At 42.4% G+C, this 26,569-nt stretch overlaps 1 protein-coding gene and 1 long non-coding RNA gene across 4 annotated transcripts in view; one reads left to right on the top strand and one right to left on the bottom strand.

Annotated features, from left to right (window-relative positions):
- Positions 1-26,569, top strand: part of LOC117714722 (uncharacterized) — a 91,700-nt gene that overhangs the window by 22,292 nt on the left and 42,839 nt on the right. The gene's annotated exons all lie outside the window — the stretch shown is intronic.
- Positions 23,556-26,569, bottom strand: part of Itpr1 (inositol 1,4,5-trisphosphate receptor type 1) — a 320,805-nt gene continuing 317,791 nt past the window's right edge. Inside the window, exon 62 of the mRNA XM_076940207.1 lies at positions 23,556-24,921. Coding sequence (XP_076796322.1) covers positions 24,835-24,921 — 87 coding nt within the window. The 3' untranslated portion in view covers positions 23,556-24,834. The remainder of the gene's footprint in view (positions 24,922-26,569) is intronic.

Below are 26,569 nucleotides of genomic sequence, written 5' to 3'. Positions count from 1 at the left end.
TCTAGTTTAAAAAAATATTTTTAAAGATTTTTATTCATATGTATAAATATGTGAATGAAAGCGAGAACATGACCACTCTAAGGTATGGCTGAAGAGAAGGATTTTTAGTGTACCTGTGAGGGAGAGGATTGTCAAAGGAGGGGTCCAGACTGAACTCGGCCATGAGGAGAAAGTGAGAGATGGGGAGAGGAAGGGACCAAGAGAGGAGCCAAGAAGGCAAACTAGAGCCATGAGACAAGAAGGACCAAGAGAACGCATGGCCAAAATGGCAGTTCTATAGGAAAGAGAAGCTGGGGGAGGGAAGCAAAACGCTTTAGGGGAGAAGTGCTGAGATGAGCCACAGGGACTGAGTGAGCCTAGGCACCAAACAGACACTTTGCTGTGCTAATAGGCACCACAGTTAGGGTTCCCTTGGAGCCTGACAGTATATATGCATATGTAGCATGCACATACGGAGTCTGCAGAGGTCAGAAAGGTGTGGGGGTCTGAACACCTAGTCCTGGAATTACAAAATGATTGTGAGCCACCAGGTGCTTGGAAGCAAACCCAGGTCCTCTGTCTAGAGCATCACATACTCTTAACTTCTGAGCCCATTCCTCAGCCTCCCTCTCCACTTCTAAAATTGGGGGTTCTAAGCATTGAGTTCAGGTCTTCATGCTTTGTGGCAGTCTACAAACAGTCATCTTCCCAGCCCCTCTCTTAGGTTTTCTAAGCAGTCTAGAGATGATTTAACGTCGACGGGAAATGTGTATAGATTACATACAGACACTATGCCATCTAATATAAAGGACTTGTGTTTGCCACTGGTTCCGCATGGGCACTAAGAACTGACTGTACTGTTGTAGAGACTACTAGTGGTTTTCTGTGGAGCACTTGATAACCAGTGTGTGAGAATCGAAGAAAATCTTGTTAGGGCAGAATACTGTCTATTATTATACGTAGCAGGGCTGGTTTATCAGCAAATTACCAAAGTAGAAATTTGGCTAGTTTTATTTTTATATTTTTTTATTTTTATTTTTTTATTTTTTTATTTATTTTTTATTTTTTATTTTTATTTTTTTTTTCTAAAGCAGAAACTAAAGGAAAGCTAAATTGCTTTGTCTTGGGGAGAGCAGTAGACATACATGGGGCAGTGTTGTTTGATCAAGACTTGACCTCAGGATCCCAACCCTGACCCCTTGTGTCTTGACTTTGTAACAGGAGAATGAAGCATGGCGAGGGGTGTGGCAGTCCTTTAGTTGTCTCTTTCTCATGATTCTCTGTTAGGAACTGGGCCGGAGTGTTGCTAGGTGGGTTCAGAAGACTTCCTTCCATCTCTCGTCTGCTGCTCTTCCATATGGGCTCCTTTCCCAGCTATGTGATGCTTCTCGGCACTCCTGACTGCAGCCCAGGCTTCACAAAGCCTTTCAGGCTTTCTTCCCAGAGGGACTCAAAGCCAAGGTGGCCAGATCTCTTAAGAGCAAAGCAGTCTCTGAATGTCATTTTTACTGCATCCTATTCGACAAAGCCATAGACCAAGCCAAGAGTGAGGAGAGTGTCGCCAGCTCTGTCTGTGTGAGCGGTGTGTCATGCATTCACAGGCTGACAAGAATCTGATGGTGGCCACTATGGAGACAGACAGGAAGAAGAGTTGGTCGTGAATAGGGAGAGAACGATTGTATTTTTGTTGTTGTTGCTTTTATAGACAACTTCACATTGTAGCCCAGGCTGGCCTCAAACTCATAGCAATCCTGCCTCAGCCTCGTGAATTCTTGGATTATAGCTACCAAGCCCTGTACGAGAAACAGTCTTTTTGTTTTAGAGGTTCTCAATCTGTGGGTCTTGACCCTGTTTGGAGGTCGATGGTACTTTCACAGTGGTAACTAAAGACCATAGAAAACAAAACAAAACAAAACCCTGCAGATATTTACATTTTGATTCATGACAGTAGCAAAGCCACAGATATGAAGCAGCAATGAAAGTGACTTCCAGGTTAGGGGTCAACACAGCAGGAGGAACTGTAGTAAAGGGGTGCATCATTAGGAAAGTTGAGAACCATTGTTTTCTTTACCCCACCCTGACCCCCAGCAGGGCTTACATTTGTCACAAAGGCTGTCCTGGAACAAACTGCAGCCCAGGGTAGTCTTGAACTCGACACCCTCCCACATCAGCCTCCCAAGTGTTGAGATAACAGAAGTGTGCCACTATGCCTGGCTTAAGAGAGTGGTTCAAACCCCGGGACTGCCTTTAGCTATTCAAGACTGGCCTACATGATAGCTGAGGGGACTGGCAGTTAAGAACGTGCCATACGATCCTACCCTGCTCTAGATAATCTAGATAATATATGAGCTTAGGAGGTGTGGGAGGGAGCAGTTATAATCAGATGCTGGATGAATTACCTATTCGTGTTCTGGGTGCTGGTTAGCCTGCGTTGTTGTTTTGAGCTGTGAACCTGAGTGACATCCTCGGGGGTCATGACCTTAGCTTCTGCAGTAAGCCCGTTGCACCCCACTCTTCCTCAGCTTCACAGGATAGAAACACAACACACACTCCTGTTTTTTTGGTTTTGGTTTTGTTTTATTCAGTTTTGCTGTCTTTTCCAGAGAGTGAGAGCTTTAGAGTTCTGCCCAAATCCCAGAGGCTGGTTTATATAAATTATATAAATCTATTATAAGATAAGCACCTTGACGTTTATTGAAATAGCTCTTTTTTATTTTTAATAATCTTCAATCACATTCTAACCTTGACACTTACGGTTCCTTCAGGCAGCATTCTGTTAAACATCACTTGAAGGGGACAGTCTTTTAGCTGTTTTAGTGATTTTCAGTTGGAGGTTTCTTGCTCAAGGTTCACTAAGTGACCTGGTTCATTCGAGTCTATGGGTCTTGATGGGTACAGCATTCAAGCCTTTTCGGGTTACACCTGCTCCTGGAATTTCAGCACCAAGCCCCAGGTTCTGGCAGACTCCTGTGTGCCTGGCTCTAACTAGTTTCACCTGTCTGGTGGAAAAAGGCGACAATCTGAACAAGATCCCCTGGCTCCTGGGTTTTTTTCGGGTTCTTAAACTACTTTTTGCTCCCTAGGCTTGTCCTACTGCCAGGATCTCTCAGAGCCTGTATAACTAAAATGGCTCCCCAAATGAGGACATGGGATAAGCAGTATACAAGTCCTCGATGCCAAGAACTAAATGTGACTATTAAAACATAGACTAGCTGGTATTACTGACTACCCATTCTGCTTTTGTTTTAAATCTGTATTCTTCCTATAAGTTATTACCCCATCTCCCCAAATCTTCCCAAACCACAGTCTTCCACCTTTTTTCAAATACTTGACACCCCTTTCCACACCATTTCTGAAGCATCTAGGCTGTCAAAACTTCAGTGATGTGTATTCCTGTCATCCCATCCTCAGAATGCTGAGGCAGAAGGTGAGAGAGTTTGAGGCCATCCTTGTCTACTGAGAAAAAAAAAAAAAAAAAAAAAAACAGTAATCAAAACAAGACACCATGGTTCACATAAAGCAAGGGAAGATATTCGTTGAGTTGTTTGTTCTTGAGCATGTCTAGCTATGTAGTGTATGTAGCCCACGCTGACCGTGAATGGCTAGCCCTGCCTCCCTTCATAATTGCTGGGATTATGGGCCGAAGCAACCACATCCTGCTCTACATGTTAAGAATTAAGACATGAATCAAAGCAATCCCTGAGCAGTCAGCCGATTCTGAAACCCTGGGAGGGGGAGGGCACACAAGAGGTGGCAAAGAAGGACTGACCTGGGCATCGAAGGCTTTTCTGTAATCTGTTCAATTCTCGCTGTTCTACAACCCTCCTGTCCCCTGCACGACCTTCTGACAATAGTATTCAGTAAGACTAGTCACACAGGATGAGACTGAGAGCAGAGCTGTGGAACTTCTGTAGTATTGAGAAGGAAATGAGGTCTCACTTGAGCCAGGTATTGTAGCAATATCAACCAACCAGACACCCAGAGCTCCCAGGGACTAAACCACCAGCCAAAGAATACACATGGAGGGACCCATGGCTCCAGCAGAGGATGGCCTTGTTGAGCATCAATGGAGGAGAGGCCCTTGGTCCTGTGAAGGCACAGTGCCCCAGTGTAGGGGAATGTTAGGGCAGTGAGGCAGGAGTGGGTGGGTGCCTGAGGGAGCACCCTCATAAAAGAGGGGGGGGGGGGTCAAGGGGAGAGGGATGGGATAGGGAGTTTCCGTAGGGGAAACTGGGAAAGGGGATAATAGTTGAAATGTAAATAAATAAAATATCCAATAAAAAAATTTAAAAAGATGGGAATGAGGGATGGTAGCACACAGCTCATAATTTGGTGGCATATGTAAGGCCTTAAGACTTGGGTTTAATTTCCAGGTTTTGTTTGCTTAAGGAAGAAAATGAAATTTGGGGGTATGTGTACCCACATATAAAAATATTGTCCAGAAATTGACAACCAAGCAAAACTTCATGCAACCAAATGAGGTAAAAGTGGGACACGTGTTCACCTAAATCCTTTCCCAGGAACGCCCCACCTTCCTAAATGCCATTGGCCTTGTTCAAAGAAATGTTAAAAACAAAAAAGTGGGGTGTGGTAGTTCACATCTATAATTCCAGCCCTCTGCACTCGGGAGCTGGAGGCAAGGGGGATCAGAAGTTTACAGTCAGTCTCAGCTACTTTACTTAGCAAGTTCAAAATCAGCCCGGACTACATGAGACCATGTCAGAAGCAAACCAGGGAAAACGTGCTATTCTCAAGTACAGGCTTTATTGAGTGTCTGTGGAATAAGAACGCACCATGTGGCTAAGATAGGAATTTTGTAAAATCAATGCAGTCTGGCAGCTTCTGGAAGCTGCAGGAATATACCTTAAGTTAGGTGTTGAGGTAAGAGGAGACGTGTCAGTGTCCTAGCCCTGGAGGAGCCTGGTCTGTGAGGCAACCGGCCTAATAGGCTCACAGGAAGCTTCAATAGGTGGCCCCCACGCGTTAGAAGCCCTTGATTACTGCCTGCCTTGTGTTAAGAAGTCACAGGAATTGGGATAATCGCGACTCGAGAGTGTTGTGCATGCAGCCATAAAGTGGGAGACTGTAGCAGGTCCTGGTGACTTTCCTCACAAGACTCCCACGGGGCAATGTGTGTGCAGCTTTTGACACCCACTTCCTTTTCTGCAGAAACGCCCTCTCTTCTAATGTTGCCGACCTAGACACCCTCTCCTTCCTACCAGAGCTAGCTGCCTGGGCTGCTGCCTCAATTGCACCCACGTACTTCCTCAAATCCTTACAGCCCACACTGGAGCCTACTTTGCTGGATCTGGATCAGAAGAGGGGTCTCAAAGTGCTCTTGGGGGCGCGCCCTGAAGGGCGTGGTGAGGACGAAGCCCCGCCCTGGGAGCTGAGCTGGCTGCTCCAGCAGAGGCCCACGTGAGCTGTTCCCCTGCTTGCCCTTGGCAGTTCGCAGACGGGTGCAGCAGCGGGGCTGGGGCGAGGGAGTGCCTGGGAACAGTCTGTGTGCTCCTGGCGCTGTGCCTTGCAGCTGGCGGGAGGGTGGGGTCGCCCTGCCCTGCTGGGAGCTGCTGACCGGAAAGCCGATTGGGGATGGGAGCCTCTTGGCTCCCCGACTCCTGCTCAGAGTCTGAGGACCTTGAATGTGAGGTAGAAAGGCTTTGGATAGCATTACTATTTGGAGCATGGAACGACTCAAAGGTTCTTTTCCAGGCTCTTTTCTGTCTGCTCCCTGCCCTGTGACCTTTGCTAAGTCACTTGATCTGGGGCTTCAGTTTCCCCAGTTGTCCTGAGGGGCTGAGGCTTGAAAGTGGCCAGGAAGGACACAACGCGTCATGTCACATTACATTCACTCCATGTCTAGTATTTAGGATGTTCGTTCATGGCTTCATCCCCGAGTCTGGTGCCTAGTGCCAGCACCGTGCCAGTTAGGTGCTGGGGCGCCTGAGCTGGCAATGAGGCCAGCTTGGTCTCAGCTTCCTCACCGGGCTACAAATTGGCTTCAAAGGTCATGAGAAAAGGCGAGGTCTATGACGTACTTCCTGTAGTCCCTGGCACAAAATGGGCTCCTAACCCAAGCTACCGGCTTCCGGCTGCACAGAGGGTTTGGAGACAGCTGTTCCTCTGAGATTTAGCCTGGTCTGGAGAAGTGGAAACAGACCTTGCAAGCTGGGTGTGCACAACGCAGAGCAGAGCTCAGTTTCCATGCTGTTGGCTAGCCAAGAAGGAATGCAATTACTCATTACGCACACTCCCATTGATCCCTAGCAAAAGCTCAGCGCTGCTGTCAATCCAACCCGTTTTTTAAAAAGAAAAAAAGTCCAACGAACGTTTCACGGACGTTTCCCCCTGAATTTACACTTTCTAATGAATAAGAAGGAAACAAGATTGGTCTACATCAGAGGTGATTTGTGTATCGGGATAATCTGGGGATGAAATTACCAGCAGTTGATGGCAGAGTTGGTAAAACCACATAGGCTTCAGCCGTCACTGTGGCTTTCTGTTCTAAGTCTGGAAAATATTCATACTTTGTGCCTTAGTGATAATATAAAAAATACTGCTGCCCCTGCTGCCACTAGGTGGTCCTCAACAGCTGTTTCTGTTTTGATGTTGTAGACTTCTGTGGTGACCTTAGTTTCACCTTTTTCCTGTCAGTAGCCACTTTAAGGTCCTGTTGCTACAAGAATTAAGGGAAAACCCATTAGCAATGAGTTACAACCACACCCCTGACTTCTGCAGAATGTTGAGTAAATCAAACTTCTGTTCTTTCTGGAAAAAAAAACCTGCAGCTGAAACTGGGATCAGGGCTAAAGAAACCCAGCTGGATTCTGTGTCTGCCTGCCACTGGCAGTTTCTGTCTACGATCTATTTATCATACAACATATTTTTTTTTTTTTTTGAGGATGTGACTAGCCATTCTAAGTCTAAGATGATGACATCTACTGTGGGATGCCTCACATCTAAAAGACACAAGAGCAGCCGATTGATCCTGACCCCTTTGCTCAACACTTGTTGAAGTCAATGGTCTGTTCACACGTATTAACATTTCCCAGAAAACAGTAGCTATTGGCTAATGTTATCTATGAATAAGAACTTACAGATGATCAAGACATGAAGAATTTTGGGTTCAACAATTTCAGTTAGCCCTTCTTTTTTTTATTTCAATCTTTTAAAAAGTTGGTGAGTTTAGATGCTAATGCTTGTGGCTCTTAAGATCGATATAAAGGAACCAGCTGTCTGTCTCTGGTCTTATTTTAGTCCACCAAAATTTTGTGGTTTTTAACAAGAAGTATATACTATACTACATCAGTATGGCATTATTATCAATATCCATTGAGAATCTTCTATATGTACACTTAGTATATGTATGTGTGTATGTGATATTTCTATATGTATCTATATATTCATATCCATGATGTATTTATATATAGCTACATCTATATCAATATCAATCACTCAGCATTTATGGACTTGTCCCCCCTTCTTCCTCCATTTCCTGCTTTCTGTGGTGTTGGGAATTGAACCCAGGACCTTCTTTATACTATGCTAGTATTTGACCACTGAACTATACCCCATTACCATTTTTAAAAGATTTTTCCTGTAAAGTTATGCTTACCACCTTGTGCTGGTATTAAAACCAGGGACTTACTTATTGGGCAATAAGTCTTTATAATGTAGTTTACAATGTTCAAGAAACACAATTTGCTTTTTTTTTTTTTCTTTCTTTAAAGGAAATCTGATAATGTTTCTTTTAAACATTTCTTTACTTGAATCAGAGGATGGAGAGTTTTAATTTAAAGCGTGGCAACCATTCGAGAATCGGCTCATAAAATTGGTATCAGATGATGACAGTTTTCAAACAAGGGTTTTTAGATCTCAGAAAATGAAGCGTAATTTGTGGCTTATCTTGTGCCTTAAAGAAAAAAGTACAGGAAGTTACATTAACACGAGGAACATTGATGTGTGTGTATATGTACTAGCACATGTTGGGGACGGTGGCTCTCATGCTAGAGGAAGTAGTGAGAGATAGGGATAATGAAGGAATCGAAGGACTTTGCACAAGCGGTAAGGATCAACTAATCAAGACATGTCATGACAGTTGTAACTCAGCACAGTAGCATACCGCAAGTGCCATGAGTCAAGACGGATAAGCATTTTAGTGGAAGCTGTCAATTCATGTTTTAGTATCCATAGAGCAAGCAGGCAGAAAATCAGCAGAAATATAGAAACCCTAAACGTCCCCAACAATCAGCTTGTCCTAAGTGTGTTTTGGAGAATGCTCCATAAACTAACAAACACCCAGGAGAATACACCTCCTTTTCAAGAGTATATGGGAAGTTCACAGTTAGAGCATATTCAGACGTCAACAAATAGAAATAATTGAGATCATTTAAATTATGTTCTCTGGGCCAGGGAGATATCTCAGTGGGTAAAAGTACCTGCACCAAGACCTGAAGGTCTGAGTTTGATCCCTGGGAACACAATGGAAGGAGAAATGATTCTGACAGGTTGTCCTCTGACTGCCAATGCACTGTGGCACGTGCCCACCTGTACCCCTACAAAATCAGCGAATAAATGTAAAATTTTGTCCTCTGATCACAATGGATCACACTATAAATTAATAATGATGTCTGGACAACTTTAAAATATTTGGAAATTAAGCTCAATACCTCTGAATTATTAATGCATTAGAGAAAGAGATAAAAAGAAATCCAAAACTGTTGGAATGGAAATGAAGATGCACTCCATTAAAGCATGTGGGACCAAGCCCCAGCAGAGCTCAGATCACATACAGCATTAAATGCTTATAATAAAAAAGATAAAGGTCTGAGAGTGATGCTCTAAGTCAGTGTTTCTCAGCCTTCCTAGTACTGTGACCGTCTAATACAGTCCCTCATGGTACGGTGACTGCCCCTGCAACCATAAATTATTTTCATCGCTACTTCATAGCTCTAATTTTGCTACTGTCACAAACTGTAATATAAATATCTGTGTTTTGTTATGGACTTAGGTGACCCTGGTAAAAGGGTCATGTGACGCCCCCCCAAGGGGTCGTGACCCACAGGTTGAGAACCACTGTAAGAAAAATGACTAGAAGAACAAATTAAAACCCCACAACAGCAGGGCAGATGTAGAACTGAAATCAAAAGTAAGAAAAGTTATTAAAACCAAAAAGCTGGTATTTGAAAGATACTGTTCATTAAAAAGAGGAAGTGGATACAACCTTCAATCTGCAGACGACACAGGGGTGAACCCCTGGAGTGGACCTGAAGTGGCTGCAGCTGCTCTCATCCTGAAGCTCTACTATGGAGATCCAGGTGCTCTGGGGATGCTGAGGAAACAGAGGCTGGCCAAGCTACAGGTGCAGCTTGGGATCCTGGCAACATAGCTGAACAGGAAGCAAAGCACAGGTTGCAGAAAGAAATAACTTTTTAGCCCAAGTTCTGGATCAGTCCTGGAGGGATAATCTCTTGTGTACTGTGTGGAAGCATCACATCTTAATAAAAAGCTATGGCCTTTTAGCAAAAAATAGGAAATAGAAGGTGAGGAAGATTCACCCTGGACTCTGAGGAAGATGGATGTATGAAACTGAGGAGAGATAACTAATCAGCCAGGTGGCAGACATAGAATAGTATAAACAGGTTAACTGAGTTACGAGCTAGTGGGAAGCAATACCCACTATGAGGCCAGCATCACTTATTAATATAGTCTCCATGTCACTCTTCGGGAATTGGGGAGGGCATAGAAAAGCCCAGAGTGGTTACAGGTCCAGTCTACATTGTGTAACTTGGCACTTGAAAGGACAGAAAAAAATGAAAGTAGAAGCGAATTTCCTTATATAGGATGATAAATTATAATAACCATATAGTAGAAAGCTATCCGAACACTGTTCAGTATAAAGCCTGAAACGGAAAGCCAACAGAAAGTGAAGGTTACCATCATAGGAAGAATAATGGACTTGGAAGAAGATGGTGATTACTGAACTAAAAATGTTTGGAGCCTGCTCTGGCGGCGCATGGGAGCCATCAAGCCATCATAGCACTCGGAAGGTTGAGATGGTAGAATTGCCAATTTGAGGCTAGGCTGGGATACACAGCAAGACTTTAGAACACATTTAAAAAAAAAACCCGAACAACAAATGGAACAGCCGAAGAGAAGTTTAGAGGGTGGGAACAATTGCAGAACAAAATTTAAGATTAGATTAAGGCTTGGCTCTGTTGTCAAAATGCCTTAAAAGTAAACCTGCTATACAAAACAGCAGCAAACTGTGAAGTGGGAGACATCACTATAGTCCCCACAGATATTAAAATAATGAGAGAACACTATTAGCAATTTTTTAAATGTCAGTAAAGATTGATAACGTAGATCGAAAGGACACAATTCCTTGGAAGAACTTAAGGAAGACGCAATCATTTAAAACCTTTTCCCAAGGAAAAGTGTGCTGGCTTTTAGCAGCCAACACCTGAACAGCACTATGAATATTTAAGAAGTCAGACCAATGCTACACATTCTTTCTCAGAAACAGGATATGAGAGATCCCTTACAATCCACATTTACAAAGTTACTACAGGCTCCATATTTATGGATTCAACTGGGTGGAAAAAAAACCTATACTTATAAACTTGTTACTACTTTGTTTTGTTTTGTTGTTTTGTTTTGTTTTTCGAGACAGGGTTTCTCTGTGTAGCCCTGGCTGTCCTGGAACTCACTCTGTAGACCAGGCTGGCCTCGAACTCAGAAATCTGCCTGCCTCTGCCTCCCAAGTGCTGGGATCAAAGGCATACGACACCACTGCTAACTTGTTACTTTGTAAAGAGTCTATGACAGCAGTCATTTAACTATTTGTAGAGCATTTACATTAGATATTTGATAAGTGCACAAGAGATGATTTGTGGTATATGGCACAATGAATGTAGGCTATTCACAAATACTTGCTACTTATAATGGCCCTAAGAAAACGCAGATTTTGGTATCTGTAGAGTGTCCTGGGTTTAGCCCTCTGTGGGTGGTACCTGAACTCCCAGGGACAACTGGCTTAGTAAATAATATCCGTTCTACAGAAAGTAAGAAGTAAATCATGACCGGATGAGCTTAGCGGCTAGAATGCAAGATTGGTTCCGTATCCCTGAGTCAGTCAATTGAATTTATCATCTCATCAGACTAAAGAAAAAAAAAATCATCTCAATAGATGAAGATAAAGTATTTCATAGTAATCTATCATTTCCTGGAAAAGCTTTCAGAAAACAAGCAATAAAAGTTCCTCCATTTGATAAAAGGCATGTATTTAAAAATAACCTCACCACTAACATTATAAGAAAGAATGAAATATTGAGTGGTCTCCCCTGAGATCAGAACAAAGTAACAATGTTGTTTTCACCATTGTTACATTAAAAAAAAACTATTTATTTTGTGTATATGTGTGTGAGTGTGTATGTATGCATGTGTACACATACATTGCCTTTTGAGACATCTTGCTGGCCCTTTTGATATTAGCATTGAACATTGTCTGGGATATCCTACCTAAAACATTAAGGCAAGAAACAGAAAAAGATGACATACACATTGGAATATAAAATCTAATCAAAATGACTTTATTCATATATAGCACGATATCTATGTGGGAAATTCAAAGGATACAAAAAGTTGGTACAACTACTACCAAGTGCTCAGATAAGCGAGGCCGTGAGTTCAGTATATGAAAGTTAACTTTTAATACTGACAGCAAATGCTGAACTTGAACATTTATAAAAACACTATGGCAATTGCGTTCAAATAATTTAAAATTCTATGGATAAAACTAACAAAATATGTGCAAAATTTATGAGCTGAGAACTCTTAAAATATTGTTAATAGAAATTGAATTAGACAAAGACTAGTGGTTGCATACACATGGTTTGGAAGACTAATTACTATTAAATGCCATTGCTGCTGAATTAGTGTATGTATTCGGTGTGATTTCAGGGGAAGACAATGTGCATGGCCTTGCTTGTGGAAGTGGTTAGATGAATTTTGAGAAAGAAAGAAAGAAAGAAAGAAAGAAAGAAAGAAAGAAAGAAAGAAAGAAAAGAAGGAAGGAAGGAAGGAAGGAAGGAAGGAAAAGACCCAACCAACCACTCCCCCCAAAACAGACCAAACCCCTTAAACCAAAAAAAAAAAAAAAAAAAAAAAAGTGAACCACAGGTTACTGAAGTCTGCTGTCAAGGTACCACAATCAAGGCAGAATGAAGTATTAAAAATCCATGGTTAGAAAACACAGCATAAAGGGCAGGTAAGACTGCTCACTGTGGCTGGATGGTGATGGCACACACCTTTAAGCCCAGCACTTTGGAGGCAGAGGCAGGTGGATCTCTGAGTTCCAGGCTAGCCTGATCTACAGAGAGAGTTCCAGGACAGCCAGGACTACACAGAGAGGCCTTGTTTCATGGGGGTGGGGTGCATGCCCACTGCACTTACAGAAGATCTGAGTTTCTAGTGCCCACATTGGATGGCTCACAATGGCCTATGACTCTAGCTCCAAGGGATCCTATACCCTCTTCTGCTCTCCATGTACACACATGTCTCTCTCTCTCTCTCTCTCTCTCTCTCTCTCTCTCTCTCTCTCTCTCTCTCTCACACACACACACACACACACACACACACAACTTTAAAAGCAACAAAAACACAACATAAAATTCTAACCTTTTCCTCTTATATGACTGACGCGTTTTACATATTGAACAGAAGCTGTCCGTTGTCCTTCCGTTTCAACCCTGTTGCCACTGTTACCGTCTGGTTTTTTGTTTTTGTTTGTTTGTTTGTTTGTTTGAGTTTGAGGTGTTAGATACTTTTGGTAAGTAGGGTCCTATAGTAGTTGTTCTACTGTGACTTGGTTATTTTTCCCAATGAAATGCTCTCGTGGTTCATTCATGCTGTAGGACATTGGCAGAAGTCCCTTCTTTTTCATGGTTGCATAGTATTCATATATGTGCAGACATCCCCTCTTATTTACAAAGTCATCTATCAGTGGACATTTAGGCTGTTTCTACTTCATGACCACTGTGAAGAGTGCTGCAATAATTATGGGAGTATAGGTCTCTTTTGAAAATCCTGATTTCAATAGTTCTGGATAAATAAACCAGAAGTCTGAGTTTTGGAGCATGTGTTAGTTGTATTTTTAAGTGGTTTTGCTTTTGGTGTGTATATATATGTTAAATGTGTGTGTAGCGTGCTTGTATGCTGGTGTTCATGCTCATGTGCATACAGGTGGATATATCCTGATCTATCATGCCCCACTAATTTCTTTGAGACAGGTTTTTCCTTGAACCTGGAGCTAGGCTGGCAGCCAGGAATCCTTCTGTCTTTACCTCCCAACAGCAACGGAGTTATAGGTGTATATGCAGCTACACCTAGCTTTTAAAAATGTGGGTACTCGGATTTGAACTTAGGTCCTCATAGTTGCACAGTAAGTGACCATCCCACTGAACCATCATCCCGCAGCTGTTTTCTAGTATTTGCGGCATCTCAGTATTTGGGGTGTGCCTGAATTATTATACCCATTACAGACAGACTTTATGACTGTATCCTTGCCTACGATAGTTACTTCCTGGTTTCTGTCTCTGTCACTGTTTATATAGTACTCACCCTAATAGGTGTGAGGCCTTCTCTCACTGTGGTTTTGATTCACATTTTCACCATGATTAGTGACGTGGAATTTTCATACACATCTGCTGGTGGCCATTTGTATTCTTTTAATGGGAAACTGTCTCTGCATGTTTTTGTCTATCCTAAAAGTATCTTTGTTTTTGTTTATTTGCCTTGTAGTTAAATTATTGGAGTTCTTTATACATTTGAGTATTATCATCCCCCTTTCAGATTTTTGGGGTGTAGATATTTTTCTTATTCTACAGTTGTTTTGTTGGAGTGTTTATGGTGCATAAGGTTTTAATTCTGTTACAAACTTGTCTGTTTTTGCTTTTGTTGCATAGGTTTCTGGTACCTACTGAAGAATTCATAGTAAAGACAGCTATGAAAATTTTCTGGTATGCTTTCTTTCAGGATGCGCGCATACGTACATGAACACACATATGCACACTCACACACATACTCATGCACGCATGCGTGTATGCTGGAGATCAAACACAGGGCCTCACTCATGTTGGGGAAGGATGCTACTATTCAGCTGCCCACTATTGGATGTTACCTTCTTTTCCCCCACTAAATGATCTGGCATTTATTAGTGCATTAGCCAGGCAAATGCAAAATCTGTCTTAGGATTCAAGACCATCTCTAAGACTAAAAACAACAAAGCCTTGGTGTGTTACGCTGATCACCATAGACCTATCCTGGGACAGAGCAGGGGCTGAAGAAGAACCCTGTCCCAGCTGAGACCTTGTAATAAAAGGTCCTGTTACTGCCAGGGAAAGGAAGAGCAGGACATCTCACCCTCAACAGGAAATTGGAGAGTTCTATGATGTGGGCGTCATCCTCTGTACCTGAGCACAAGGCAGCAGAAGACAGAGTCCCATGACCCAATATTGGGAGGGTCTGAGAGCTGTAGTGACAGACAAATGAAAATTCATAGCTGCAGAGGAAAAAGAATTAGTGGATGGGGTGGGTGCACTCTTTGGCAGGAAGGAGCCGGTATGGTCAATTTTTTTTTTTTAAATTGTTGTTGCTGTTTTATGAGTTTGACCCACGTGTCTTGGAGCTAAACCCTCAAAGTTCTTTCCTTTAAGTTGTGTTTCAAAGGCAATGTCTTCTGCAGTTTTTTATCTGGCTGAATATGGCCGCCAGCTCTTCGTGATGTTTGTGGGTAAGCAAAATTGTTCTTAGTGCTTTTTGGGTACCATGGAATTGGCTAGGTCCTGTGGTGTCAAGCATATGCAGGGTTCAGCCACAATTCTGAAGGGGTATACCTCAGACTCACCAGGGACACTATGTCCATCAAGGATATGAGACCAGCTGGGTCCTGTGGCATCAAGGTCATGGTGGAATCATGGTGGATGATGAAAGGGAGACCTGCTTGGTCAGTGCTTGTTACCAGGGTTCTGGAATAATTAGTACTCTGTGGGTGGCCAGTCTTGCTTCCTGGTTCTCTCGGTGTCATGCAGTTTCTTTATCCAATGTGACTTTTGTTAAAGCTTGAGAATAATTTTATTAGAGTTTGGGAGAAATAACAAGGCAAGCAAGTTGTAACCCTCAGCAGCTGCCAGACTGAGGTGAGAAAGAGAGACGGGGCTTTTGAATCAGGACTCAAGAGAGCAGTGGTGATCAGCCGGGACCTGCATGGAGCAGGGTATTTTTTTTTTCAAAGAAAGAGTGTGTAAGTCCAGAGTGGCAGGGCAGGCATGCTTAGGAGTTTTCTATCTCTCCCTTGGAGACTCGGGAGGGGAGGAAAGGTGATGATTATTGAGTTAGAACTCAGAAATGGGCTGGTTTAGCAGTGATGATCAGTCATCAACTGCCTCTGTCTTACTACTTTTAAAAGTGTTAATCCTCACAAATAAAATACCCAAGGGGATGAAATCTAGTAACACTGTCTGTCTGTCTGTCTGTCTGTCTGTCTGTCTGTCTGTCGGCCTGCCTGCCTGTCCGTCTGTCTGTCTTACACCATATGTGTGTGTATACACGTGCATATTTTCCTAGTTGTTCAATATCAATAATAAATGTGAAAGTCATTCATTGTCTGATTTTTACTCAGGTATATTTAGCTTTCTATGATCATTTCATTGGCCTGACTTGTTCAGCCTGCTTGGACCATGAGAAATTGTGGCGTTCCCAATTTTTCTTCTGTCCCAATAAAGATGCCTGCATTCTACTCCTAGAGACCCATGAATATGCTCCCATAGATGGTGAAAGGGGATTTGCAAATAGAGTCTTGGGATGCAGAGGTTTCCTGGGTTATAGGGGGTGGTGGGAAAGGTCAACATATGTGAAAGAAGTAGGCAGAAGGGTTATAGCAATACCCTGTACCAGATACTCAACTGGCTATGTCTGCCTTTAAATAGGAGCCATCTCCAAATCAAGGACTCTTATAGAAGCTGGTAAAAGCCAGGGAATGGGTTTTCTCCCTAGGTCTTTCAGTAAAGTGTAGACAACCAAAATTGTGAGATAACATATTTGATGATGATGATGATGATGATGGGGTTCTATTGCCCTGAAGGGACACCTTGACCAAGGCAACTCTTTTTTTCTTTTTTTTTTTTTTTTTAAGATTTATTTATTTATTTATTTATTGTATGTGAGTACTCAATACACTGTCACTTTCTTCAGACACACCAGAAGAAGGCATCAGATCCCATTGCAGATGGTTGTGAGCCACCATGTGGTTGCTGGGAATTGAACTCAGGACCTCTGAACGAGCAGTCAGAACTCTTAACCACTGAGCCATCTCTCCAGCCCGACCAAGGCAACTCTTATTAAAGAAAGCATTTAACTGGGGTCTTGATTATAGTTTCAGGCCACCATGACCATCATGGTGGGGAACATGGTGCTGGTAGCTTGATCTGTTAGCTGAGAGAGGTGGGGGGAAGAAGGAGAAGGACAGAGACAGAGAGACAGAGAGAGACAGAGAGAAACTGACTGAGCTCAGCATGGGCTTTTGAAACCTCAAAGGTCACCCCCAGTGACACACTTCCTCCAACAAGACCACACCTCCTAACCCTCCAAACCCTCCTGAACAGTTTCACTCCCCATGACTAAGCATTCAAATATATGAACCTATGGGGCCGTTCTTATTCACACCACCCAGCCTCTTTGCCTCTATTTTATTTGGTTAGTTGTTACAGCTCCAGGAGGAAATTAGCACAAAATTCATTTCGAGGTTATTTTTAAAGTAATTACAAAAACTGAAGCAGGACACCGCTTTTCTTCTTTTCTTTTGTTTCTTTCCTTCTTCCGACTCCTCCCTCCCTCCCTCCCTGCCTCCAGTTCATTGCCCTCCCTACAAGACTCTCCAGCAAACAGCTTTTTGCTCCTTATTCTTGTCCTCAACTCTGAAGTAGTTAAAAAGTGTGCATACTTAATGTGCTAAAAAAGATAAAAAGTAGGTCAGCCATGGTGGTGCACTCTGGGAATCTCAGATTTAGGGAGATTGAGATGGGAAAATTCCAAGTGTGGAGCCTGCATAGGCTACACAGCAAGAATCTCTCCCAAAGGCAAATAAATAAACAGACAAAACTGTGTGTGTCAACCCCAATGTCAGTGGTACGTCTCAGCAGAAGAGACACGGGCTGCCAGTGTCCCAGGAACCATTAGATGCGTTCAGCAGAGTTTACTTACCATTAACTGGTTGGTGGACATTTCTGTTGTTTTTGGTATTGGGTTATATTTATAATTTGTGAAGAGGTTTGTGTGTTTGTTTGTTTGACTGGGCTGGAACTTGTTAAGTATGTAGTCGAAGATGATGACCTTGAACATTTGATCATCCTTCTGATTCTATCTCCATAGTCCTGAGATTATGGTTGTGTGGCACCATGCAAAGCTAGGTGTCTTAAGAGTTTCCATTGCTATCATAAAGTACCATGACCAAAAGCATCTTGGGGAGGAAAGGATTTGTTTCAGGCTGAGAGTTCCACATTACAGTCTATCATCAAAAGAAAGCAAGGCAGGAACTTATGTCAGGAACTGAAATTGAGAGCACAGGGTGGTGGTGGTGGCTGCATACTGGCTTGCTCCTCATGGCCTGTTGGGCTTGCTTTCTTACAGCCCCTAGGACCACCAGCCCAGGAGTGGCACCACCACAGTGAGGAACACCCTCCCACATCAATCACCAACCAAGAAATGCTCTACAGGCTTGCCTACAGGTGTTCTGACGGAACCATTTTCTCAGTTAAGATTCCTTCTTCTCAGATGACGGCAGCTTGTGTCAAGTTGACATAGTCAGCATACTATGAAAAACAATCTGTCTACAATACTATATCCTCAGACTTGCATATAGATTTTTGTGTAGACATATTTTTTTCTCTTAGTTAAATTGTTGGAAATGAGACTTTGGGATAGTGAGGTGAGTGTACACTTAAGAATCTGCTGAACTTTTTTTTTCAACATGGTTACACCATTTTTCTACCAAGAGTCTGATTGTTGTTATTAGATTTCTAAGATTAGCAGAAACTCTAAAACATGTTTGTTTTATCCAGCTGGGGGTTAAATTTGACTCAATCATTTACACAAAGTTCATAAATAAATGAAACAGTTCTTTATACTACTACCCCAGATAGCCTGAATTTTCTTATGCTACCTGAGGTTTGTTCTGTCTAAGAACTGACTCAATACTACATGAGCAAGTGGGGTGCTCCCTTTAAGGGGTCCTGGAAGAGGGGCAGTGTAGCAGGGAGCATTGGAGGTACACGTGGGACTGAATTTTTACATCCATGGATGCTAACCTATGTCACAACACTGTGGCTAGTCTCTTCTCAAGAAAGAAGAGTGGGGCTTTGTTTGTTTAGAGGGATCAGCTTAGTTTATGGTGTTTGAGTTCTGAAGTGGGAGGCATTCTGAGTAGTGATTGGTTATCTGGTAGCAGTTGCTGGATCGTTAGTGCCGTATGCTTCTTTTGGAGTAACTGGCTTATTCTTTCCTTCATGAAGTCTTCCTCCTTGGACTTGACTCCAAAACTCTAAAGTAGCCTAAGGGAAGACTCCTTCTACACAGGCACCAGGCTTCTTCACTTGGGATGAATTGTGCTTGATCTTGATGATAAAGATATAAACTAGTATCACCCTAATTTCTAAAAAGAAAAGCTTTCAATTTTGGGTTGGAGAAATAGTTCAGTTGGCAGAGCAATTGCCCTGTAAGCATGGGGATCTGACCGAGTTTAACCCCAGCTGCTTCTTCTTAAAAAAAATAAAATAAAAATAAAAATAAAAATAAAAATAAAAATAAAAAAGGCCACGAATATATTCTCAGCACTTGGGGGGGGGGGGGGCAGAGACAGGCAGCTAGCTCCCTGGAGCTCCCTGGATAACCATCCTTGCCTACTTGTAGACCAGAGAAAGACCCTATGTAAAAAATAAAAATGTTGGATGACATCCAAGGACTGACATCTGAGAATGTGAATATGGTCTACACACACACACACACACACACACACACACAAACACACACGAGCATGCACAGCCTCACACAATGTGTGTACCTGTGTGGTGTGTATTCACACACACAACAACAGCTACAACAACAAAAGTCTCCAGACCTTCCGATTTTCCCCAGATGGCTAGGTGAAAGAGGTGGAAGGCCAGAGTCTGGGCTGGGGGTATGCCTAGCTCACTGTCTATGGTCTAGGAAGACATAGGTGGTTGGCTTTGAACATCAGGCCCAGAGTTCTGTTAAGTCAAATCCGCATTGTCTTTCTAACATGGATGTCTTCTTCGAGGGAGCTGAAAGGAGGGAGTTTTCTTTGTTTTGCTGTTATCAGACAAGATGGTGGGCAAATATAGATGGCTGAGAATGTGTTATTCGAGTGGCCAGGAATGGAGGGAGGGAGGGAAGGAGGGAGGGACGGAGGGAGAAAACTCTCTTCTTCTGTTTTCACAGGTTTCCTGTTCTTTGTTCTCTTCCTCTAGGATAGACCGATTTTTCACATTCCCCTTTGTCACTGATGCTGAAGGAATGAGAGTCATGTCCACCTTACCGGTGGACTGGAGTAAGGGAGGTGGTGAGAAGGGACAGAAAACAGAATAGGAATCAGGATTTAGGGTCTAAAGTGGGAAGGTTCATTGAGGGAGTGTAAGCAACCTCCTTAGGCTCCTTGAAACTGTTAAGGGAAGTTCTGGGTCTCCACAGTTACATGCAATATGGCATAGAATTTACATTTAAATGTTAAGTGAAAGACAGTGAAATTGTGGATGACTCAGACACAAGAGGAACTGTATCATTAACAGGGTTGGGAGGTTCATAAGCTAAGGAAATCCATGATCCCAGACGTTAAGTGTCTTCAGATATTTCTTTTTCAAAAACAGAACTCAGATTTAAATTCAACAGTGATCACAAATATGAGAGCGATTATCCGGAAGTTGGGAGCTGTATGACTAAGTTTTTTTTTTTTTTTAATGAATTATTCAGTTCAAACTGATAGTTACAACATAGTTAAAATAAAAATGACTGGATGTGACCCAAACATGTCATGTGAAGACATAAAGATTTAAGATCCACAGTAACAACAGCAGAGCAATTCAGTAGGAACAGAAAGTAGCTTGGTTGTGCAATAGTTAGCTGAGATTGTGGGTAGGTGTGAGAAGAAAATGTCAGGCACAGGGAATGGGGAATATGGATGGAGCGAACCAAGCAGGCCCTTGGTGTCCACACAGCATGTTTGCGTCCATTACCACCCGTGGGAGGAAGTGGAAAAGAACACTCTACTCTTAGAATGGGGAGAATTAAAAATTGAAATGACTAACTTTCTCAGAGTCGAACCATGTAGGTGGTTGAGCTAGCAGAGTCTCATTGTCAAGAACCCTGTTCCTTTTATTCCTCCATGAACCCTGTGGAGGTCAGATAGCCAGTGTTTCTCACCCTGTAGGTTATGACCCCTCTGGGGGATTGAACAACTCTCTCTCAGGGGTCACCTAAGACCTTATGATTCATAACAGCAACAAAATTATAGTCATGAAGTAGCAATGAAAGTAATTTTATGCTTGGGGTCAACTATAACATGAGGAATTGTATTAAAGTGTCGCAGCACTAGGAAGGTTGAGAACCACTGCCAGCCTTGTGTGTCCCAGGCGTCAAGACCAGATCTTCCAGACAGCTTCCACAGAAGGCTTCTGAGATCCTGGAAGTGACTTATATGTGAAAAGGGAATGGAGTGCCTTGAGTCTATTCAGAGTGAGTAGGTTACATTCCCTGACTGTGCGGTTGTATGTACTGTATTGGCTAACGTTCCATCGAAATGGGCCTCTCCCTCTCCCTCTCTCTTTTCTGAGGCGATTACAAAAGTGCTGGCGAATTCTTTCCACCGTGGTTCCTGCATACAGCATACACGCACGCACTCACATTGTGGGACTCTTTTTGTTGTTGTTCAGAATTCACCTTAGGGGTTTTCTCAAACTCTGCCTTCTTGCTCTATGGTGGTTTTTAGCTTTCTTTTTTCTTTCCAGGCTGGGTGGATGATGCAGTTTCACTTCTAGGTGTTAGGATTCTCTTTCACACTGGCTTGTCATGACCTTAAAAGTATTTTAGGTGGCCTGCTTGCTATTTTTTTTTTCTCCAAGTCATACCTCCAGTAATCTAGAAACTCATTTTAGTAAATGAATTCAAAAGTCCAGCATGAAGGCAGTCAGTCCTATAGTGTGAGCTGTGACCTAGACAATCCAGTGTTGTTTTTAAATCCTCCATGCTGGCAGGTTTGGGGTGTTGAGCTGGTTATGTTTCTGAATTGGCTTTGGATGCTATACATGGCTTCTATTGCTAAGGGTGGGAAGGTGTTTGTTATGATCCTAATTGCCTTAATTACAATTGCCGACATAGCTCTCTCCTGTCAGGTAACTGAGGTCTGATAGTCATTCTTAGCTAAAGCCACCCACAAAAACCACACACAGTGTGTTTTACTCAAAACAGTACTTTAACCACCACTTTGTGATGCAAAATCAGTGGAATTTTGGGTACTTTCTGTAAAATCGAAATCTTTATGGGGGTTTTCCGACATCCAGTTGATTGTTAACAAGTGCTCAGTGAACTAGTGTTAAGTGGATCTGGCTAAACACTTGACTTCTGGGACAGGATGGGACAGCAGTGAGTACAGTCATCTGGAGGGAGCTGCCTTGATTGAGTTGAGATTGGCTTGTACGAGCTCTCTTGGTGTGGGAGGCAGATCTGTTAGGAGTGGACCTGTTGCTTATCTTTGCCACAGGGTTTTCAGTCTTAATACAGTATTCACATTTAGTGCTTTCTAGCTTATAGACTCTCTTATGAAAGAGATCTGAAAAGAAAGATCGGTAGGTAGTGTTTGCCATGCAGGGATAGAGGGGAAAGGAGATGACCGCTAAAGTAGGCTAGTCCTGCTCTGGAAGGCAGGCAGCACCTGACTTGGGAAGAGCCAGCTCTGTCTTGCAGAAGTCAGGAGGTGTCTGTTTATTTTGGAGCCAGCGCTCAGGAAGTTCCTCTCCCTGTTGAAGGCTCCAGGGCTCATCTTTTAAGGCTCATTATTGCTCTTTGGTTTGATAGGGTGAGCATGTTGTCTTTTAAGGAAGACCTGTCTCAAAACAAACAAACAAACAAACAAACGAACGAACAAACGAACGTACGTACAGACCCACTAACCAACAAACCAAACCCCAGAACAAAACTTGATTTGGCATGGTGGCAAACATTTAAGCAAATAAGCCACAAAGGTTTTCTTGCACATGGGCACTGAACTGTCAAACCTAGGTGCTTAGCCTGGAAAGGCTACTTCTTCATGGGGGATGAGGCAGGAAATTTTGAAGGTGACCTGGATCTCAATCCCTGAAATAGAGGTGCAGGAGAAGGTGGTGTGTGGAGGAGGCAGTGGAATTGGGGCCCTCTCAGAGGCCCTGGGAGAATTACCAGCAGATTCTGTTTTAGCTACACTACACTAGCTTTGGCGTCGACGCCCACATTCCCAGGGTAGGACCTGCTGCGTGCAAGGCAGAGTGACATTCCAGTTTCAATTATTTTCTGCTGAAGCTGGCAAACTGAATGAAGATTTATATCTTTGGTGACAGGATTCAAATGAGACACGACAAACCTGTAAAAGCTGCCACCTAAACATGTCAATGCAGAAGTTTCCAGTGAACTGGATAGGACTTGGGGAGACACAGCATACACTGCCAGCCACGCCAGACTGGATAGCTTGAGAGATCGAAGACTAAGCCCAGGGCAAAGAGCAGGTCCTTGCTGGCCGCACAGTATTATGGGATTGAGTAAGGCGCCATTTTGGTTTTAGCAAAAAGCACATGTCTCTCGCAGGCTTACCTTATGGTGGAAAATTTTAAACTGACTGGAAAATTGATTTAAGTTACACAATTTATATAGTAAAGTGTAAGTTATGAAACTACCCATTAAGATGGAATTTAATCCTGACTCAGCTCTCTGAGCTGGGTAAAAAAATTAGTCCTATTTACCAAAGCATAGTAAATAGGAGTTAAAAAGACCAGCCAAAGCCAGTCTTGTTTCAGGAAGGAACAGATTTTCTATATTCGGGTAGAAGAATGAGCCCAGTACAAAATAAACATGATTGATGGTCTGTGATAGGACCCTGATCATCTAGGATTGGACCAAAACAAACTTCAGTGGTGATACTTCCTTCAGTCTGGGAGATGTCAACTGAAAGGCCCCCACACTAAACAGAGCACCTTGGATCTTGTCATGTGAGGCGCCTTTGACAGCCTGGTGCTACCCAGTCACTGAGGAGAATAAAGTCTGTATGAAGTCCTCTTTGATATTTGTTTTCTGATTTCCCTTGGAATATAAACAGTTGTTTATTTTCTGAAGTCAGGACAGCACTTCCTGCATTACCCTGGTAATCAAATCAGTTTTTAACTGTAATTTAACTCGGTCCCAATGAGGAGAAAAGTCTGACACTAGAATTGCTCTTAAGCCACACGGAAATGTCAAATGAAAGCCACCAGTCAGTCACCACATAGTATTCTGCATCATTTATTAAATATTTTTAGGTATGCATTTACAAACTTGACTTGCTTCGGAATTCTGATTACAGTTCATCTTTTAAACTTCTGTGCAGAGATGGTCTAGTAAAACAAGACCCAGATACAAAACAAGGCAACAGGTAGAAAACACTTCCTGTTATACTTTGCACCCATCCAGAAAAGAAATCATGTGACAAAGAAATAAAACGCAAACGTGGCTCTTTCAGAAGAACAGCATTGTCAGTGTTCAGCTATGCACCCTAAGGGGCAGCTATGCATCCTAAGGGGACAGCTCCTACTTTGTCTTATATGGATGTATATATGTATATATGCATAATAACTTCTTACCTACTGCATCATGTTGGTTCAAATGAAGAAAATCTAGAAACCATCAGCTAACTCATTTGACTATAATGTGACTTCAAAATTCACCCGGGAGATGACATTGAGTGGTCAGCAATATGCTGTTATTCCAAACGTCATGTAAAAAGTTCCCTTTAAAAAATGAATTCATCCACTCCTTTCAAGCTAAAGTGTGAGCCTCTAACATGGCTCTCTTAAAGAAACACTTTAAGTGATTAATTTTGAAGCTTAAAATTACCCTTGAAACTAAAGTTGCTTTTCTCAAAATGAATGCTGTTTGAATGGATCACAGACCTGGAGTTATCACTAGGATACAGGGGCACTAATGCCATTAGCAACGAGAAACAGCATCACCATAGGATAATTACAAGGTACAAAATTGCCCGGGGGCCAGAAACTTGCTATTAATATAATTTTGGCAGCAGCAGCAGCATCATTTGATATTTAACCATTTATTACATGAGTATTAACATATCAGCTTCAAAGATGCTCACTCCCTTAGGACACTCAGGAGTTACAAAGTTATGGTGATTGCATAATTTGTATTGCACAGTTTTATAAAAAAACATAAATACTGGCTATTCTAGTTTTAAATACAAAATACATGTCATATACTTTTAAATCTATAATCTGGTTCAAGTGCAAATCAGGTACTTTCTGTAGTCCTTCCAAAAAAGGCATTTTTAATATTTTTGGCAGGAGTGACAAGTCACAATGCCAACAGAGCTAATTACAATACGAAAGTCCAAACCTCTGAGAATAGCAATCATATACATACAATACAAAACCGAGTATTTACAAATGTACTAAGCGCACATGTAATCTTAGTGGGCAAATCAGAACCAATGAGCCATACCCACGCCGACAATAATTTAAAAAGGGTTGAGTAGAGTCCCTCTGTCTCATTTGCTTAGGCAGGCTGTTGTGGGTTGACATTCATGTGAGGAGGATGTCCTAGAAGGCCGATTCTTTGTTTCTGCTTCCTCTGTTCTGTCATCTGGAAAGTTAAAAAGTTTCATCATTACACTCAGACACTTCCTGTGCGTCAGGTCACACACTGAACCATAGATTTACCTCTGTGGTTATGGGTTATACTGAAACCCACTTTCTACAAATAGTGTACTGTCACACACACACACACACACACACAGCTTCAACAAGGGCATCTTCCTTCGCAGATGGGGAATTCTGTGGCCTCATCATGCAGGGTGACATTCAGAAGTACTGCTTGCTACTTGTTTCATAGAGAAACAAAAGACAGATGAAGCATAGCTTCTAGATCGTTTCCAAAAACCATTTCCAAGTGATGTAGAGACTCATTGGAAAATGGCAGCTCGCTATTGATTATGTTATGTCACATTATCCAGGAAAGCAGTGTTTTTAGAATCCTTGGGTCTGAGACTGCCCACATTCTTCAAGGGGTCTTGGGTTCCTCTGCTCAGTGATTCTTTGAGGTCAGAAAAAAGTTACCTGGTTCTTCTAGGAAAGATGATGGGACCTCACTTCTGCAAGGTACAGGGTAACTAAAGGCTATACAAACAGTGCTCTGGATTTTAGGTCACATCGGGAGAGAGCATTTCTCAGTGTGGGTCCCCATGAAAAAGTACACTCACAGCCCAGAGCAAGAGGTTGGTTTTCTTCTGGCTGCTGGGCTGAGTCCTCACTTTGGGTCTCTAGCTCTCTCCCGGGTATTTTACAACTCAGTTCTCTGCAATAAGAGTTTTCTCAGCATTCTCAGGACTACTTCTGAACTTTGAGGCTCACAAGTTAACTAAGAGACTATATGAATACATTAGATGAAGTTATGTGCAAATAGCATAAGGTCTAGAGTAGAACAGTAAAAACCTCAAGACTTTAAAAATCAGCCAGTTAAGTCAGTGTCAAATGTCATTTAACTTCTGCCACTTTGTGCATTAGTCCTTGTCATGAAGGTAATTCTCTTCTGGAGGGTAGAAAGTTGAGGATGTATGTAAATGACAGCCAGTGTCCCATCCAGGATGCCTAGGTTTCTGTTCCCGCCTGAATTGATTGCCGGTCTGTACCTAGTACAGTTACTTTGGCTCAAGTTTAAAGTGGTTGTATTTTGCTTTCTCAAAGCAGAGCACTTCACTGTTTAAACCAAGAGATACTATTTTTATGCTCAAATCAAAATGCTTTATTATAATTTCGACAAAAAGATGAACAAAGATTGAACACCTCCACTTGGAAGTTTCAAATGAAGGTTTTTTTCTAAGGAACTGAATGAAGATATTCTAGCCAGCCTCCAAAGTTTACATTCACAAGTTCGTCTGAGGAAGATGTTCAAATGGCACGTGGAATACACTCATTGTTAGGTTAACATGTCGGTTACATGCTCATCTGAATGGCTGACAGTTCAGATAGGGTAGGTCAGGTAATTCATACAGGTTGCTCACATAAACTGCTGTCTAGACAGGCAATCTTATGAGGGAATCCGTTCATATCTTGATAATCTCAAGTATTTAAATGGGTTTAGAAATCTTGGCATGCTCACCCTCTGTGAAAGGGTACTTTCCTAAAATGTCCATAGGGAGCTGCTAAGACCTTGCAGCTCAAAGCTGGCCCACAGAACCTTCTCTGTAATGCTTTCAGTAACTGCTGGTACTAGAGAGAACCTTTTCTATACA

Source organism: Arvicanthis niloticus, chromosome 9 (assembly GCF_011762505.2).
Source record: "Arvicanthis niloticus isolate mArvNil1 chromosome 9, mArvNil1.pat.X, whole genome shotgun sequence".
NCBI lineage: Eukaryota > Metazoa > Chordata > Mammalia > Rodentia > Muridae > Arvicanthis > Arvicanthis niloticus.
The sequence above is the reverse complement of the archived record's forward strand: the minus strand, read 5'-3'. Positions and strand labels throughout refer to the sequence as shown.